Source organism: Stenella coeruleoalba (assembly GCF_951394435.1).
Source record: "Stenella coeruleoalba genome assembly, chromosome: 7".
Lineage (NCBI taxonomy): Eukaryota > Metazoa > Chordata > Mammalia > Artiodactyla > Delphinidae > Stenella > Stenella coeruleoalba.
In genome coordinates, this window is record NC_137153.1 from 122466183 (window position 1) to 122485601 (window position 19419).

Here is a 19419-nt window from a genome sequence, read left to right on the forward strand (position 1 = left end):
GTGGCTTATTGAGAGTGTCAAGGGTCAGGAGGGGACATTGCCACTACCATCCTCAGCTGTGTGGGCATATGGCCCGGGGTCCAACTCACCATCTGCTGCAGCCACCTTGGCAGGCTCGATACGTGATACGATCTCAGTGAGGTCCATGAAGGAGGCATTGGGGCAGGTGAGCACGTTGGGGGCAGAGGCGAAGGAGACATCTGGCGAAGCCCCTGACCGCAGCCGGCCCCACCCTCTCTATGACCCTCTGTGGTCCTAGCCCTGGAATGCGGGTGGGGCACGGATGACAGGCAGAGTCCTGAGCAGCCCCCCACCCACAGTGACATCCTCTCCCACGTGAGCACTTCAAGGGTGGAGAGTCAAAGGGGGGCAGAGGCCAAGAGACAGCCCCCAGGGCCACTGCCCTTGCCCTTGTCTTCTGGCCCCTGGGGCGGGGCAGGGGAACCTGCAGGCCTGAGCAGTTGAGAGGGTGTGCCAACGTGCTGCTGGCTGCAGGGAGCCCTGCCTCTCTTTTGGACTGGGCAGCAGAGGACGGGTCACAGGAGTGGGAGAGGAAGGAGGGGTGCCAACTCAGGCACTCACATCGCACGCCTTCACCTTGCTCGTCCCCTACCGATCCTGCAGCATCTTCTCCAGCATGCCACTGCGACCCCAGATGTCAAACACTGTTCGGCCGTGCTGGTACCCCACCTCCTGCACACACGCCGGGAACCCCGTGATCGGGACGCGAGAGCAGGGAGGCCTGGGAGGGGCAGCCGGCCTGGACACTCACACAGATCTCGTCGAACTTGCTGAAGTCCAGGGTGCCGTAGCTGTTGGGGGGGGGGGGGGCGCAGGTCCTCGCAGTAGTCGCTGCTCTTCACCATCTCCAGCTGCCGGACGCAGCACACGTAGGCCAGGCGCGTCTGGATCTCCACCATGTCCAACACCTGCCATGTCACAGCCCTTGAGTGTGGCTCTCCCGTCCCTGCGTGGCCCCTGGCCTCCATCTGGGCACAGCCACTGAGTCTCCTGCCCTGGCCCTTCCTTCCCCTTCCCTCCCCCCAAGGGGAGGCAATTTCTACTAGGCCTGGGGGGAGGCTGGGCACCCAGCCAGGGGTCCTGGGGTGTGTGGAGCCTTTAGGCCTGGCTCCTTTCCCAGAGCTGGTCCCAGGCGGGCAGGGATGGTGAGTGACCGACCACCACCCTCCTGGACCCAGAGCCTGGAAGGTGCACCCCCTCCTTGCCCATCTCAGGGTCTCAGGGACACAGGCGCCAGGATGTGGGGAGGAGCAGCTGGGGTAGGCAGGGCTGGGCCCCCACCTTGACCTTCGTGGCCAAGGGATTCCAGCGCTTCCACAGCAGCCACCACCTGGAGAGCGCATCCCCGTAGTTGGTGAGGTCTGTCTCATCCCGGCTGCCCATGTCGATGGCAATCACCACCTTTGCCCCCATTGACCTGGCCACATCTGCTGGGGAGGAAGTGGCCTGGTCACCAATGGGGACAGGTATGCAGAGCCCCAGGCGGGAGCCTGGCTGGGGTGACGGGTCAGAGCTGGGGGAAGTTGGGGTGGAGCCAGGGCTGGGGGCAGAGCCTGCCTGAGAGGCGCTGAGAGTAGGGGGACGGGGGTGAGGGTTTGGAGGGTGGGGATGGCCTCCTCTCCACCCTCACACCTGGGCCTGCGGAGGGGGTCGGCCAAGCGCACAGAGCTGTCCAACAGGTGACAGGTGTGCCCCAGGAGGGGCCTTGCCCACAGCAGACCCGACACCTGCAGGCTGTTAGTTCTGACTGTGGGCACAGACGGGCCCTAATTGCGGCCGGCCCCTCTACCTGGCCTGGTTCTGAGCACTGCTGAGCCGACAAATAGAGCCATCTGCTGGGAGCACGCAGCGCCGAGCGTGCGCACGCCCGTAACCCCCAGCGCGCAGGAGCGGTGGGGCTGAGGCGGGGCCGGGCGGCCGCCCCCCATCCGCCACAGTACCTGGGAGGTTGTTGATGGAGCCCCCGTCTATCAGCAGGTGTCCGTCTTTGGGGTCGCAGAGCGGGGGCATGTAGCCCGACAGGGACATGCTGGCACGCACGCACCTCCACAGTGAGCCTGGGAGGGGGTCCAGAGGGATCGGGGGAGAGGAAAGGAGCCTTTCGCTGCCCAGGGTGAGTTCCCGCCCTGGACCCTCGGCTCAGAGCCTCGCCGACATGGGTCCTGAGCCCTGCACGTCTGGCCTCCGGCGGAGAGCACCAGGCCCGGGCAGATGACACCCTTCCTGGACATCCTCCCCCTCAGACGGAGCCCAGGGGGGCCGGGCTTGCTCTGGGCCTGCCCACATCTCCCCTTGCCGTGAGCTTCTGCCAGCCCTGCCACCCCACTCACTTCTAAGCAGACACATTTCAAGGGGCTCCCAAAACACTCTGGCCTGGAGAAGGGCCTCAGCCGCCCACCCACAGATGGGCTCTCTCCTCAGCATTCTGCTCCGACCCACACGCAGCTGTGACCCACGTGGGCCCTCAGTCTGCCCCTCTGCCCCCGTCCCATCTCTACCTCTCCCTGTGCACCCTTCAGCCTTTGGGCCCAGAGCAGTCATCTCTGTTCACATCTCCCCGAGCCTCTTGCCTCCTCTGGGAGATCCTGGGGCTTCCCTGGGCCTGGCCTGGAACTGGCCCCTTAACGCCCCTCCCCGCTGGGGAGCCTGCACCCCGGGAGGAGGTGCTCACCATCTGTGTGGACCCTCATGGCAGAGGCTGTGATGTCCGTGGTGATGGTGAAGTAGGGGACCCACAGGTCCTGCGAGGGGAACGGGACTCAGAGGGACCACCCCCGGCTGCCAGCCCTCGACCCTGTGGGCCCAGGGTGTCCAGACCCAGGCAGGCTGAGGCCGTGGGCTCTGCTGGGGGTGCACCTCGATCTGCCTGTCCTTGAAGACACTGCAGATGCTTCTGCTGCAGCCAGCCCCCGAGAACACGAACACAGAGGGGATGGGGTAGGTCAGGTCCAGCATGGTCTTTACCATCGACATCACATCCTGGGGGGTGGCACACGGGGGCACGTGTGAGGCCTCTGCAGAGGAGAAGGGGCTCACCCCTGCCTCCCTCTCCGGGCACCAGCAGCAGGCGACCCCGAGGGAACACCAAGAGCCTGCGTCAGGAGAAGGGAGCAGGGACCTGGGCACTCACGTGCGCTTTCTGCGAATAGAAGCCTGTGGGGAGCAAACACTGTGGCCTGAATGGCAGGGCCTGGAGGTCCCAGAGGAACGCCTGCTGACCCCGGGCAGGCCTGGCCAGCTGGGCCCTCACCGCCCGCTCAGCGGGGACGGTTCAAGGCTCACTGGGACAAGGCCCATCCAGGACCAGGGCCAGCTGAGCGTCCACCACTGCCCCTTCGGGCTGGCCTGGGCTTGGCCTTCACACTCCACCGCGGCAGACGCTCCACCCCTCTGATCCTGGGAAGCAGCAGCCCTACCACGGGCCCTCACTGCCAAAGCCCCGTGATCTCTGGTAGGACCGATGCCCATCCTTCCTCAGTGAGGACCCGTGAGCACAGGGCACAGGCCCAAGAATGCCTGACTCCTCAGGGGTCAGGGATGGAGAGGAAGGGTCCTCCTTGCCTCTGTGTGGACAGACGCTGGGACGGGCTGTAAGTGGGCGTGGGCCCCCAGCTGGGGGTGAGTCACGCGCCCCCAGCCGCTCTCACTGAGACTCGTGGACGAGCAGAAGGCACACACGCGCCCCTGGAGGACAGGGAACCAGGACAGCCTGGGACATCCCTGGTGTCCTCTGCGGGCAGCAAGGCCCTCACTCCCGAGGAGGCCCTTGCCCAGCACCGCAGCCACCCCACCGTGCCCCCTCCACGTGCCAACAGGTGGGACCACAGAGCAGCCTGGGGGGTCCATCCCCCATGGCCCACAGGGTGGCTGCCCAGTGGGCTCCCTTGGCCCAGCGCAAACTCAGGGTGGCAGGACATGATGCCCGAAGCCCCCTGGCTGTTCCCACACCCGTGGGAGAGCTCTGCCCGACCTGCACGCAGACCCTTGCTGAGGCTAGAGCACCGTCCCCCGCGGCCACTGCCCTCGGAGGCTGTCCTTAGTGACCGGAGCCGAGCAGCCCGCAGCCCCCAGGGAGACTGGGCGCCTTGGGGATCTGTGCATCGGGCAGATGGCCTGCTCTGAGAGCTTCTGCTCAGAGGAGGCCCGTCTTTTCTTTTAAAAATGAGAATGCCAACACTTCTGAGCCCACTCTCGGTTTCAGCCAGGGCTCCATTCTGCTCCACAAAAAACGAGCAGAGCCCTGAGAAGGGCAGGCTGCAGCCCGCCTGCCCGGGTGGGTCCCCAGATCCTGGACTGTCCCCTGGCGTCCGTTTACCGCAGGGCCAACTGTACCAACGACGTATATTTCTTACTTTCTGTGTCCCTGATGCTCTGGCATTTGGGGTCCCGCACACCGGGGGAGAGAGACAGACCTGGGCTCACCCAGCCCTTCCAGAGCCCACACCCGACTACCTGTGTCTAACGCACACCCCAAGCCTGAATCACCCAGGGCCAGGTGCCAGGCAGCTATGCCCAGAAACCCGCCGGAATTATTCGAACGGGCAGATCTTAAGCTGTGTGCCCTGCCCCGCCTTGCCCTTCCCACAGAAACCCCAATAAGGGCCCCGACCTAGGCCTTGCCCCCTGCCTGCCTACCGGCACTGGTGCCCCCATGGCCCTGTGGGGTGGGTGTGGAAATGCGGGGAACTGTGGGTGCACTAACCTCTCCTCAGTCACCTTTACAACTCAAGACCAGGCATGAACCAGAGCCCATCCCACAACACTGACGCCCTTGCTTCTCTGTGCCCTCCCTGCCCCAACAAGCCACGCTCTGAGGCCAGAGCCCTGCAGAGCCACGTCCGTCTCGATGCCCTCCTGCGTCCCCGGCCCTGCAGGGCCCCTCACCTCAGCCCACTGCTTGGCCCGGATCCGTATCTGGCTGTAGTTCCACTCCTCAGAGCACAGGGCGCCTGTGAAGGCCCTGGTGGACGTCCGAGCACGTGCGCAGGGATGCCGCCCTCTGTCAGGGCCCGGATGATGCCCACCTGGGCACAGCCTCTACGCCAACAGGAGGATGGAGCAGGCAGTCAGCGCCGCCGGGCCGCCAGGACCCCGGGGACGGCCGTCCCGTTCCACCCCACCCCTCGGTGCCTGAGTCCTGCACACGCCACAGGGAGAGGGGCAAAGATGCCAACTCAGAGAGGAAGTGGGACGCTCTCGAGAGGCAGCCAGCACTCAGCCTCCTCCACCCGCTGGCGTCTGGGAGGCTGTGAAGCCGAAACAACAGGCTTTGAACAGACTTGGGCGGGTGGGGAGGCAGGTGGAGGCCCCCAGGGCCGGACGAGCCACCACCGGAAAGCAGCGCGGGCTGAGACCACTCTGGCCACTGTTCGTGTGTGATGTCCGCCACACAACCAGAAACAGCATGTGTGAGCGGAAGAGAGCGTGTGACTGTAGCCAGGAGGAGGGACAGACAGTGCAAGTGGACAGAGGCAACACCCGAGTTCTAGAACCGATGACTGACATTGAGCGTCGGGTTCAAGGAGCGTTCTAAATGCTGAGCGTAAATTAAAGGAAAAAACCCTACATTGTTGGAAACCCGAGACGAAGAGAACTTCAGACCAGGCTGAGAACAGAAAGGCGCGCTGCCTCCAAAGGGCCAGCACACACAGAGCTGGCCTCCCCTGCTCCGCGCCGGCTGCCGAGGCCGCGGACTCACCATCTGGCCCTTCACAGACAATGCCTGCTGGCCCGCAAGTTAGGAAAGAAAGAACAGTTTAAATCAAAAGAGTAAAATTAAGGAAATAATAAAGAGCAGAAGTTAATGAACCAGAAGACAAACACACTATAGAGAGGATCCCCGAAAGGACGAGTTCAGGTACGACTGGTCCATAAAAGTAAAAAGCGGGGGACGGAGGGAGGCGGACAGGGTCGGGGAGTGGAGGGGGAGGGAGAAAGGGACAGAGACGGAGAGGGAGAGAAAGAGGGAGGAGGAGGGAGACAGAAGGTCTTAATAACCAATATCAGGACTGAGAAAGGGAACCTCTGGACAGATGCTCCAATTAAGAAGGTAAGAAGCTAGTGTGAGCTTCATGCCGTAAGTAGGAAAAATCAGACAAAATGGACACATCCCTAGACCAACATAACCTACCAGACCCGACGCTGGAAGTAGAAAACCTGAAGAGTTCAATAACCATCAAAACAACTGAATCTTTAATTTTCAAATCCTCACAAAATTTCATGTCCGGATGGTTTTACTAGTGAACTGTACTAAACATCTAAGGAAAACCAACACAAGCCACCTGGAACCTTCCAGAGAACAGGGAAAGCAGCAGCACCTTCCAATTCAGTTTTGAATTTTGGAAGGTAGGCAAACAAACCTGCCTACATTTCAAGAAAGGACAAGCACGGCCCACCTTGCTCAGACCCAAGGGGTCAGGTGACACAGAAACAGGGCCACATGCCACAGGCAGATGAGTCCATCCCAAGAAGGTGATGTTTGATGTTACTTTAAAATCACTCAGTGTGATTCACCATATTAACAGGATAAAGGAGCAGAATCACACAATCTGACAGACCCATAAAAAAAAACACCCGTGATAAAAACTCGGCAAACTAAGAATAGAAGGAAACTTCCTCAGTCTGATAAAGGGCATCTACAAAACCCAAGAGCCGAGCTGGCAGCCATGGCACTTAGCGCTTAAAGGGAATGCTTTCCCCAACACTCACCACCTCTGCTCAGCTCTGCGCTGGAAGCCCTAACCAGTGCAACAGGCAAGAAAAAGAAACAAAGGCATTTAGGTATTTTGGAAAGAAAGAGGAAATACTGTCTTTATTCTCAGAAGAACAAAATGTAAAAAAACTACAAAAAAAGGTACTGGAAGAAGTGAATTTAGCAAGGTTGTAAATCATGACATTAATTTACAAATATCATTTGTATTTCTACATAGTGGCAACAAACAATTTAAAATGAAATTTACAACATACCATTTAGGGCTTCCCTGGTGGCGCTGTGGTTAAGAATCCACCTGCCAATGCAGGGGATACCGGTTCGAGCCCCGGTCCGGGAAGATCCCACGTGCCGCAGAGCAACTAAGCCCGTGCGCCACAACTACTGAGCCTGCACTCTAGAGCCCGCGAGCCACAACTACTGAGTCCACGATCCACAACTACTGAGCCCGCGTGCCACAAATACTGAAGCCCGCGTGCCTAGAGCCCGTGCTCTGCAACAAGAGAGGCCACCACAATGAGAAGCCCGCACACCGCAATGAAGAGTGGCCCCCGCTCGCCGCAACTAGAGAAAGCCCGTGCCCAGCAATGAAGACCCAACGCAGCCAAAATAAATAAATTTATTAAAAAAAAAAACATACCATTTACAATAGCAAAAAAACCCATAAAATACTTAGCTGACTCTAAAATTTACACAGAAATGCAGAGGACCTAGGACAATCCAAACAACTTCAAGAAAAAGAATTTGAAGGAATTACACTGCCGGATGCTTTCCCATAAAGCTAGAGTAACAAAGACAGTGTAGTGGTGTGGCTGGGACAGAACACATGCCTCCGTGCAGCTCACACCTGGGCAGGTGTTTGGTGCTTCACTCAGACGCCTCAGCAGCTCAGCAGGGAGGGAAAGTCTTCAACTAGGCAACCATGTAGAATACCCTCACCTCACACCCCGCCACTCACAGGAAACAATTGTGGGTGGACTGCAGGCGCAGATGTACAAGCTTTGAGAAGATGTAGCCTAGGCAAGAGCCCCCAGAGCACCAGAAATTAAAAAACTGTAAAAAACTGGGAAATCACACTTCATCAGAGTTAAAACGTGCTCATCAAAAAACGCCATTACATGCCATTACAACAAAAACAAAAGTCAAAGACTGAAGACAATATTAGTAATAAACATATCTGGTAAAAGACTTGTATTCAGGGACTTCCCTGGTGGCACAGTGGTTAAGAATCCGCCTGCCAATGCAGGGGACACGAGTTCGAGTCCTGGTCCGGGAAGATCCCACATGCCGCGGAGCAACTAAGCCCGTGCACCACAACTACTGAGCCCATGTGCCACAACTACTGAAACCCGCGCGCCTAGAGCCCGTGCTCTGCAACAAGAGAAGCCACCTCAAGGAGAAGCCCACGCACCACAACGAAGAGTAGCCCCCACCCACCACAACTAGAGAAAGCCCGCGCGCAGCAACGAAGACCCAACGCGGCCAAAAATAAAATTAATTAATTTAAAAAAAGAAAATTAAAAAAAGATTCGTATTCAGAGTATATAAATAACTCCTCTAACTAAATAGTAGAGGGCAAGCCACCTGTGAGAGAGGCGCGTGGAACTTGATGACCAAGAGGCACCTGGAACCCGAGTCCAGGGATGCAGATCAGACTCACGGTGAGGCACGGCCTCCTCCCACCAGGGGCGTGGCCACGACTTCCACCCCGGACGATACCAAGGGGTGTGGCCACGACTTCCATCCCGGACGATACCAAGGGGTGTGGCCACAACTTCCATCCCGGACGATACCAAGGGCGACAGAGATGTGGGCAGCCCGAACTCTCAAAACTGCCAGCGGGGGTGTAAAACTGCTCAACTACCCCGTGGACAGGTAACTCCACTGCCAGGTATTAGCCCAAGAGAAGAGCACATATGTGCACGGGAAAGATCTGCACAAGAATGCTTGTAGCCGTTTTGTGCACAGTAACCAGACCCAGAAAATAACCCAGGTGTCTGTCGACAGGAGGAGGACTACAGGGGCCCACAGGGGCCCATGCGGCGACGCCACGGGTGCGGTCAGCGCACACAGACAGCCTCAGAGACTCGGAGTTCACGGGACCGAGCCGACACAGGCCGGCACGGAACGGAACGGAAAGCCGAGCAAGCAAGCATTATTATTCTCAGAGAAGTTCAAACTGCACGACTAGAACAAACAGAAAAAAACTGAGGAAAGCACTCAGACATCAGAAACATCTTAGCAAAAAAAGATCGATTAGAAGATACATCTGAGAAAAATCACCCAGAAAGTAGAACAAAAAGACAAAGATGGAAACTTGGGAGAGAAAAGAAAAGATGGGAGCACGAGAGGATGAGGGGTCGTCTGCACTGTGCTCCAGAAGAGGGAGCAGGGAGCAGGGGTGCGGGCCTTAGCCAACGCTCCGAGGGTTGGAGGTGATGAATTCCCGAATTTGAAAGGGCCCACTGCGAGTCTGCCCAGCCTAACGGGGGAAAAGACACCCAGGCACATCCTCAAGTACTTCCAGAAACACAAGAGTGAAGAGAGTCTCCTACAGGATCCAGAAGCAACAGGCTTCGTGAAGAACACGACACTGAACTTCAGAGCAGCAATACTGGAAGCTAAGAAGATGATGGGACCACACCGTAAAGTTCTCAGGGAAAAGTATTTCCATCTAGGGTTCGTAACCAAACTGTCATGCGAGTGTGAGAGCAGAGTGAGGGAACTTTCTGCTAAGCGTGGCGTTGAAACTCTTCCCTCCCATGCAGCTTCTCTTAAGGAAACTTCTAGAGTATGAACTCTACCAAAATCAGGAATGTGTCAAGAAAGGGGAAGACATGGTATCCAGAAGTGGAGCTGGACACAGGAGAGAGACAAAGGCAGTTCCCAGGATCACGGTGAAGGGAAACTCCAAGGCAACATCCCAGCGGCATGACTGGGGAGCAAGCAGCAGAGCTGAGAGGAGGCCGCTCCAGAGTGAGTTCAGCAGCGATGACTTGGTGGTCTGAGCACACTGAGGGGGCTGCGTCTCCAGCAGCATCTGCGGTGGGCTACTGAGCAATTATTACTCTGAGGAGGGAGACACTGCCGTATATACAGTAGGATAAGGCTTAGCTCCAAAGACCCATCTTGCTGCAAGGCAAACAGTGAGCAATGGCTGACTAGGGCGGGGACCACACCGGGATCCCGTGCTGAGGAGGAGGATAGACGGAGGATACGAGACAGAGACACACAAACAGACTTTGACCCTGTGCATATATGGGGGCGGTTAGGAACTTAATCATCTAAAACTGGAAAAAATGAAAAAACAGATAAACAACAGGGTCCTACTGCATAGCACAGGGCACTATATTCAATACCCTGTAATAATCCATAATGGAAAAGAATCTGAAAAACAACATATGTACACTATATACACACACAGACACACACACACATGCACACGCACACACATAAAACTGAATCACTTTCCCGTGCACCCAAAACCAATACAACATTGTAAGTCAACTATGCTTCAATAAAAAAAGAAACGTAAATGAGGAAACAGCTGAAGAAAAGTTGGAAGTGACTGTGGGATATTGTCTGTGGGATATTGTCTGTGGGATACTGTCTGTGGGATATTGTCTGCGGGATATCTCTGGATTTGTTGGTGGGGCAGAGGACTGCTGTGTGTTATGCAAATACCATACGGCCTTACAGAATGGCCACATGGCTTTTAAACTAAGTATTACTTTAACTAAATTTTCATTAAAAACGCTGCTGCAAGCCAGCTGCTCCAGGGCACCTCACTGTCCCAGCCCCGCAGAAAGCAGGCTGAGTGCTACCCCCATCCCGGCAACTTTGGGTAAATCACCCGAGTTTCTAGGCCCACTGGCTCAGCTTTCAGGTAAAAACACGGCACTACACGATGCCCCCAAATCACCCCAAATAAACGAGCAGGGTACTCATTACTTCACCACCCAGGCCAGGCCGCACTCAGGGGGCCAGGGCCAACACGTGCAGGCGTTCCACCCCGGCGGCTGCCTGCGGACCGCGGGATCCCTCCCCTGCGGCGCAGCCCTCGGAGAGAGGCCACAACGTGCGCTGAAGGCACAGGAGGCCAGTGAGGAGGCTGGGGGTGAGGAGGCGGGGTCTCCATAAGGGCAGCCCCTCCCGTCCCCACCCCACTTTCCTGGCTGTAAGGGTCTCAGGCCAGAACTTGGAGCCTCCGAGTCTCCAACAGTGGGGAAGTAAGGAGCGTGAATCCGGCCAGACAAGCAGTTCTGAGGCTCACCTGCATCATTTCTCTGACCCTCTCCAGCTACAATTAGCCGAGGAGTGGAGGGGCCGGGCGCGAGCACAGCCCCGACTCTGCAGGGTGCACACACAGTGACTCCAGCGTCCTCTGGAAGGGACATCCTCGGGCCAAGGCAGGTGGCGAGCCAGGCTCCTCCGTCAGGCCCTGGGGACAGGTGGCCAGCACGGGAAGCAGGGCTGGCACCCAGGCCTGGCACTCAGGGAGCCTCGCTGCAGTGCCGGGGAAGCGGCACAAGCCCGCCAGCCCAGCGACTGGCCTGACGTCCTCCGAGGCCAGGGGTGTGAGGGTATCCACCCCACAGGGCACCCCTGGCCCTGGGACCTGGCCCTCAGAGGGGCGGGGGTCCAGCACAGATGCTGCAGGAGGGGCTGCCTTGCCCCTCCTCGCGCCGACCGGTTCACCCGGGGCCCTTGGCCTGTCACACCCTCACCACACACCTGCCCCTCCGTTTCTGCCCCCACGTGTATTTTTCTCTTTAACCAAGGTCAGGAGAACGGCAGCAACTTGGGGTACAAGTGCTTTGGGTTAAAAGTCCTTAAAGGAACCCACCAGCCCAAGAAACTAAAGGCTGCTTCACGACGGTCGTGAGCAGAGCAGATCACTGTTCCATAAAGTGTGCATTAAAATGGAAAGAAACTCTCCCGCAGCCCAGCGGAAAGACTGGCAAAGGGTCAGAATGGAGTTTTCAGAAGAGGAGACAATCGGAACGAGAAATACATTCTCTTCCACTGTCTTGGTGGAGGGAGGGGACACCTGCCCGTGGGAAACACTGCCGGGCACGTGCGCCAGCCCAGCCCGGGGAGGATCAGCGCAGGCGCACACGTAACCGACTCGTGGCCCGCGGGAAGGGGCGGGACTCACCTGGCTCCCCTCCCCCGGGTACCAAGGCGACAGCGTTGCTGGTCAGCACCCGCGCCAGGCCGGAGAAGTCCGAGCGCCGGTCCGGGGGCCTCTGGCAGACCCGCTCCGACGGCTCCACCTGCGAGAGAGGCCGGCAGACGCGGGGGGCCGGGCCGAGTTCGCACACCCGACGTGGCCTGGCTGTTCTACCCCACTCCTGACCCAAAGCTCCTCCTGGACACGGCCGGTGGGTCTGATCCCGACCCAGTCGTCACCTCGGCGCCCGGGCTCACCTGGGAGGGCTCTTGGGGTGGGGCGGGCAGTGCGGGCAGCTGGGCCACATACCGACGGGCCCAGCCGAAGCCCACAGCCCCGAGGTGGAGGGCGCTCAGGGCTTGGCCACCTGGGCGCAGACGCCGCTGGCAGGGCGGCTCCACCAAGCTGTGGGGCTGGGTGGGCTGTGGCCAGCCGGCGGCCCCTGCGCTCCCACCACGGCCCGCGCACAGCCGCCAGGGCTGGGGACCCCTGAGGAGGAGGCGCCTCAGGATTTGTGTGCTTTGCTGTCCAAAGGAGGAAGCAGTGCCAACCTGAGGCCACCGGGCTCTCTGAGGCCTCAGCTGGAGGTGGGAACCTCAGGCCCATCGCTCTGGGGTTCTGGCCCCCCGTAGGGGCTCCCCCATCCGGGGGGCATGTCACCCTGTGGCCCCGGGAATCCGAAGACCAAGCTCAAGCAGATGTGAGTGCACAGGAGCGGGAGAGCTCGTGGAGAGCCAGCGCCCTCATCAGAGCCAGCGGGCTCAGAGCAGAGTCAGAGGCAAAGGGCCCGAAGCAGGTCGGCGGGGCCCCCAGCCGCCCTGGGCCTCACCAGCTCGGGCAGGCTCCTCCTGGTTAGACGCGGCGAGGGCAGCAGGGGTGCAGGTGGCCGGAGCAGCAGCCCCCAGGCTGAGCCGCTGCACAGTGCGGGCCGGCGCAGGCCCGTCCTCCCGGCGCTTCTGGGCACGCACAGCCGCGCTCTCCAGCACCCGCTCCAGCTAAGGGAGAGCGGAGCCCCGCGTCAGGCAGCCCAGCAGAGGCCGCAGGCTCGAGCAGGACAGAGCGAAAGGCCAGCGCGGGGCTGTCCACAGACGTCCCAGGCTGGACGGGACCACGCCTCACGCCCTAGCCCAACACAGGTCTTGGCCTTGGCGGGTGGCACCCTGGTTCTGAAGACCGACCCGGCTGTGGCGTGCTTGGCCCTTCCTCTGTGAAGCTGTGACCCAGGGGGTGCGGGGCTGGGTGCGGGGGCATGAGGGAGCTCCGGGGGCCTGCAGGAAGGGAGGCGGCGCACACACTGCAACCTTCTTTTGCAAACACTCCCCCACAAGGGAGCATCACTCCTGGTAAGAACAGGAACCCACATCGGAGATGACGAGTTTGTAGCTGTCCCAGGACCGGGATGGAAGCGTGAAATGAGAACAGACGACGGGGCAGAGGAAGGAGGTGGGGAACACAAAATGAAGGGACAACGAGACTCCACTTCACACCCAGGAAGTTGGGAACACAGGGGACTGACAGTGCAGAGCAGGGAGCATGGAGCCCCAGACCTCGCCCACATCACGTGCACAACAGGAGTGCAGTCTGGCAGCTCTCTGAACCTGAAGACACACAGCCTCTGCCGCTCAGCAGCAATTCCAGGTGGTGCCCTGAAGACACCCCTGCACACGCGTGTAGTGAAGTAACTTCACAGTCCGTTGGCTGAGAAGAGACAGATGGTGGGGCATTCACAAATAGAAACTAAACAGCCATGAGACGAGTGAAACAATATGGATACAATTCAAAAGTGTAAGTGTTGAGTAAAAAGGAAATTTCAAGATGGTATAAACTCGAGCACTATTTATATAAAAAAACCAGTGCCATATACACACATAGTAAAAACGTGAAACACGGACAGAGGCTCTGACTTTACAAGAGCAAATACCTGGGTGTCTGCTCTTATTATCCGTCCCTTTCTGAGTTGTTGAAATACTTCATTCAGAGGACAAGAGAGAAACAAGGGGTTGGAGGAGAGAGTGGGGCGCCCCTCCCGCCAAGACCTGCCCAGCCTGCAGCCCTTTGACCACGCCCACTGCCTGGCCCAACCCAGCAGCCGGCCGGCCCCTCCCCTCAAGCCCTGGCCACGGACCCCACCTGCTGAGGCCCCGCCCACTGCCCCACTCACGCAGGCCGGCTCACCTCGCCCAGGCCCACGATAAGGATGAAGTCGGGCTGCCGGATACAGCGCTGGGTCCAGGGTGTGAGCGTGCTGTCCACCTGGTAGAGCACGATCCGGTGGATGTCCTCCTGCTGCCCCAGCCAGCTGGACAGCCGGTGCTCGTGGATACTGGAAGGCACAGACAGAGGGGCGCAGACGCCAGGGCACATTTCAAGGCCGGGCTGGGACCCACTGAGAGCAGCAAGCCAAGCTCGGCTAGGCTGTTCCGACACGGAGGCCGGCGTACCTGTCCAGAGCAGCAGAGACAAGGCGCTGTTTTACGTTGCCGCTGGTCAGCAGCAGGGCAGGGCCTGAAAACACAACCACCAAATACAGAAAACTGTGCCGGCAGCTCACACTGGAGGACAAGCGAGGCCCTTCCTTCTCCTGGAAGTTTGCTCTTCTGGAAAGCAATAAGCCTTTCACCACTCACGAGGAAGTGCCTGTGGCCCTGAAGCAGACCCTCTGGGCAGGTGAGGCTGCAGGTGTGGCGGTGGAAGGGCTGCAGCAAGTACAGGGAGGGGCGGCCTCTCTGAACCTCAGTCTCCTCCTCTACACGTGAAGGGGTTGAATCTCTGCGGCACTGAGACTGTGTATGCGTGGGGGCAGGGAAGCACAAGCTTGTAAAGTGCGAGATTAGACAGTCTCCCAAATCCCAGGCAGCCCGGCTGGCTGGGCTCCAGTCAGGTGCGGGTCACCAGTGTCTATCACCAGGGATCAGCGTGCTTCCTGCATCTACAGGGTCTTAGAGTTGCTGTCCACACAGACACAGTTGCTCTCAGCCAGGAGGGCCAGCGTCAGAATATGTGAGAGGGCCGCCAGGGGCAGGGACAAAAGCTGAGAGGCCAGCGGCCCTCAGTGTCAGGAAGGCTGCTGGACCGCCCTGAGGATGCAGAAGTCCCGCTGCTGCAGGAGAGGCCGGGCTCTTCCCCATGGCTTCCTTCTTACACCCTCGCTTACACCTGAGCTTCTCTGAGAGCTTGTAATCAGAAGGTGAGAGACAAGAAATCACCGCCTTGTGTTTAACTGGCAGCATCTGCTTTCTTGGAGGCACAAGCATAAGGGTGCATTTCACAGGGTGGTGCCCTGTGATGTGGCTGCTGGACTGACCTGTGCGTCTGTGCAGCTCTGACTCAAATGGCAGAAGCCCGTTGATGCGGGGAAGCAACTCCTCTGGGGGCTCGGGGCAAAGGGCGCTGGTCCCCCTGGGGGCTGCAGTCCTGCTCTGGGGGTCAGGCCAGGTCGGGCCAGGTCGGGAAGAGCTTCAAGCTCGAGTTGGTCACCCTCCGTGGGTCTGACAGAGAGAGGGCGTCCTCTCGGGGCTGATGCCTCACGTGCCTGCGAGGGCCGGCACTCCTGGGCACTGCGGTGGCTCACCCCGTCCGCCTCTTGGGCGTCTAGGACGAGGCGGGACAGGCAGGCCGTGTCTGGCTGCAGGAACACAGCGGAGCGCAGCCCTGAGGTCCTCAGCGGACCGCAGGCTGGGCTCTATCTGCCCTCAGGGCACGTCTCCTGCTCTGGGCCCGCCTGCCTGGACTCGGAAGGCTCGGAGGAGGCCCTTGGGAAAGTGTGGAGCCCCCCGGAGGTGGCGCTCTGGGCTCTCGAGGTGCGGGCTGCAGCCCCAGGCAGTCAGGACTGTGGTGACCATTCCGTCCGGGGGAGGGTCTGCTTAGGGCCCAGGCCATGGGCAGGTCCAGGGCAGTGCGTGGACACAGGCTGACGCCTAGGCACTTATGTGTCGGCTCCGTGGGGCACGGCTGCTGCTCCAGGACGGATCTGGCCTGGATAGTCACTGCCAGCCTGGCTGTCACACAGCCTCTCTCCCAAGCTCTGGAAGCCAGAGGAAGTGGACTGACACCTTCACAAGTGGAAGAAAAGGACCACTGGCCTAGATCCTCACTCGAAAAACACGCTTCACAAATGTGGCCACCTGACTGTCAGCAAAAGATCACTGCAGGGCAGAGTCCAGTCCTTCTAAGCGAGGGCTCTGGGGCAGCTGAAGATCCTATAGAAAAAGGAATCCTGACTCTACCTCGCATCATCACCAAAATCAATCTCCAATGAACTGTAAACTTGCAAGGTAAAACCCTAAGGTTTTTAGAAGAACCTCTTCATGATTCGGGGGCAGCATGAAATTTCTTCAATAAAACACAAAAAGCAGTAATAATATAGGAAAAAATTGATAAATAAATTGGTCTATATTAGAATTAACAACTTATGTTTGTCAAAAGATATTATTAAAAGAATAAAAAAAACAAGCCACAGAGGGAAAGATATCTGCAACACTTTCATCCAATAAAGCGACTGTATCCAGATTGCCCGTCAACAAGGAAAAGATAACAAGCCAATAAAAAGGGTGGGCAACTTGACAGGCACTTGCGAAAGAAGGTATCCCAATGGCCAGTAAACAAACAAACTTCTTAGTTGTTGGGAAATGCAAATTCAGGCCCAAACAAGATACCACTGCACACTCATCAAAATGCACAAAGAGGAAAGGCCACCCGCCCAGCTGCAGAACACACACTCTTCCCTTTCTCCAGGACAGACTATATGTTAGGCCACAAGGTAAGTCCTAAAGAACTTTAAAGACTGGATTTACAGGGACTTCCCTGGTGATCCAGTGGTTAAGACTTCTCCTTGCAATGCAGGGGATGCGGGTTCGATCCCTGGTCAGGGAGATGAGATCCCACATGTCTTGGGGCCAAAAAGCCAAAACCATAAAACAGAAGCAATATTGTAATAAATTCAATAAAGACTTAAAAAAAAACAAAAAGATTGGATTTACAGATGTAGAGAACAAACATATGGATACCAAGGCGGGGGTGGGGGGGTGGGATGAACTGGGAGATTGGGACCGATATATATACACTATTGATACTGTGTATAAAATAGGTAACTGGGACTTCCTTGATGGCGCAGTGGTTAGACTCCGTGTGTAAGACTCCACGCTCCCAATGCAGGGGGCCTGGGTTCAATCCCTGGTCAGGAAACTAGATCCCACATGCACGCCACAACTAAGGAGCCCTCGGGCCACAACTAAGGAGCCCGCCTGCCACAACTAAGATCTGGCGCAACCAAATTAAAATATAATTAATTTAAGAAAAAAAAGAAATGAGAGAAAATGGAATCTTTCTTTGAAAAAATAAAATAAAATAGATAACTAATGAGAACCTACTGTATAGCAAGGGAACTCCATTCAATGCTCTGTGGTGACCTAAATGGGAAGGAAATCCAAAAAAGAGCGGATATATGTATCTGTAAAGCTGATTCACTTTGCTGTACAGTGGAAACTAACACAACATTGTAAAGCACTATGCTCCGAGAAAAAATTTTTTAAAAATTGGATTTACACAAAGTATCTTTTCTGATCACAATGGTATGAAACTGGAAAATTCAAAAATATATGGAAATTAAACAACACATGCATAAACAACCAATGGGTCAAAGAAATCACAAGAGAAATGAGAAAATATCTTGAGAGAAATAAAAACAAAAATAACAACATTCCCGGATGTACTGGACACAGCGAAAGCATAGCTAGGAGGGAAGTTTACAGCTACACATGCCTCCTTTGAGGAAGAAGAAAGATCTCTGATCAACAACTGGCTTTGTACCTTAAGTAACCGGAAAAAGAATCTCAAACTAAACCCAGAGCTAGCAGAAATAAGGAAATAATAAAGATCAGAACAGAGATAAATAAAACAGAGAATAGGAAAACAGAAAATCAATGAAACCAATAGTTGGTTCTTTGAAAGAATCAATAAAATTGGCAAACCTTTAGCTAGAGGAATAAAGAAAAAAAGAGAAAAGACTCAAATTACTAAATGCAGAAATAACAGGACATTAGCTATTTTACAGAAATAAAAAGTAATACAAGAGAGTACAGTGAGCAATTGCAAACTAACGAACTGGATCATCTGGATGAAATGGACAAATTCCTAGAAACGCACAACCTACCATGACTGAACCATGACGAAACAGGAAATCTGAATAGACCTATAACCAGTAAGAAACTGAACCAGTTAAAAAAAAAAAAAAAAAAAGCCCTGCATGAGGTGGCTTCACTAGGGAATTTTACCAAATATTTAAAGAAAAATTAACACCAATCCTCCTCAAACTCTTCCAAAAATATTGACTCGGAGGGAACACTTCTTAACTCATTCCGTGGGGCCAGCACCGCCCCGCCCCACCAGTACCAAAGTCTGCGTGGGACCAAGACGCCAGGAGAAACTACAGACGAGCACCTTTGACAATGCAAAATCCTCAGGAAACAGGAGCTGACCAAACTCAGCAGGGTATTAAGAGGATTACATACCACACCAAGTGGGATTTATTCCTGGAATGCAAGAATGACTCAGCATATGAATATCAATCAGCGTAATAAATCACATTAACAGAACAAAGGGGGGGAAGTATGATCATCTCAACTGACGCAGAAAAAGCACTGACAAAATTCAACATCTTTTTATGATATAAACACTCAACAAATTCTGAATAGAAAGAAACCTCCTCAACATATTGAAGGCCATGCATGAAGAACTGACCACTAACATCCTACTTGAAGGCGAAGGACTGAACGCTTCCCCCTAAGATCAGGAACGAGGCAGGATGCCTGCTTTCACTTAACACTGCTAGGATGTCAGTGCCACCCAAAGCCACCAACAGTTCAGCGCAATCCCTGTCAAGATCCCCAGTTCCTCGAAGAAATAGAAATTTGCGTGGACACACATGAATGTCACATCAGCGCACCACACGGACGCTAACCTCCTGGTCTGGGTGCTGTGCTGCAACCTGGGGCAGGGGGTGGTGTGTGGCTCTCGCTTTACTATTTTTACAACTTCCTGTGAATCTGTAATTATTTCAAAATAAAAGGTTGGTTTGTTTTTTTAAAAAAGGGAATAAGCTTTTATGAATCAACACATCTCCACTGTGCAACTGCAGATCTTTTGGGTGTGCCCTGGACAGTCTGACCAACGTCACTGAAAAATGTATGATGTTTTCTACCTCCAGAATATTTGTTATAAAACAAAGACCAAGACGAATCCAAATTAACGCTTTCTGTGATTTAAATTTTCCCTTGGAGAGTAACTTTTACATATTAAATATTTATAGTAGTATCTTCAATTTCATAAATCATTTTCATTTGGCATTTATTTAATGCCTTCTACTATCAAGTGTCTGTTTCAGATAGCGGACGTTTCGCCATATTAAGATACGTACTCTTGTCACAACGTATTGTTCCATAATAGTAATGTAACATTCATTGCACCTATTGTTATCTCATTTTTGAAGACACCCCTGAAACCTTTAGGATAGCCCTAT

The 19419-nt window shown here is 55.8% G+C and overlaps 1 protein-coding gene across 1 annotated transcript in view; it reads right to left on the minus strand.

Moving 5' to 3' along the window:
* PNPLA7 (patatin like domain 7, lysophospholipase) overlaps positions 1-19419 on the minus strand; it is a gene marked incomplete at its 5' end in the record, with an annotated part of 32508 nt that continues 13089 nt past the window's right edge. The window contains 18 exon segments of the mRNA XM_079926600.1: positions 1-174; positions 583-609; positions 613-693; positions 773-824; positions 826-929; positions 1303-1448; positions 1962-2078; positions 2693-2762; positions 2878-3000; positions 4906-4989; positions 4992-5058; positions 11889-11898; positions 11901-12006; positions 12733-12758; positions 12761-12799; positions 12802-12898; positions 14079-14226; positions 14345-14408. Of these exon segments, the coding sequence (XP_079782726.1) occupies positions 25-174; positions 583-609; positions 613-693; positions 773-824; positions 826-929; positions 1303-1448; positions 1962-2078; positions 2693-2762; positions 2878-3000; positions 4906-4989; positions 4992-5058; positions 11889-11898; positions 11901-12006; positions 12733-12758; positions 12761-12799; positions 12802-12898; positions 14079-14226; positions 14345-14408 (1511 nt within the window). The 3' untranslated portion in view covers positions 1-24.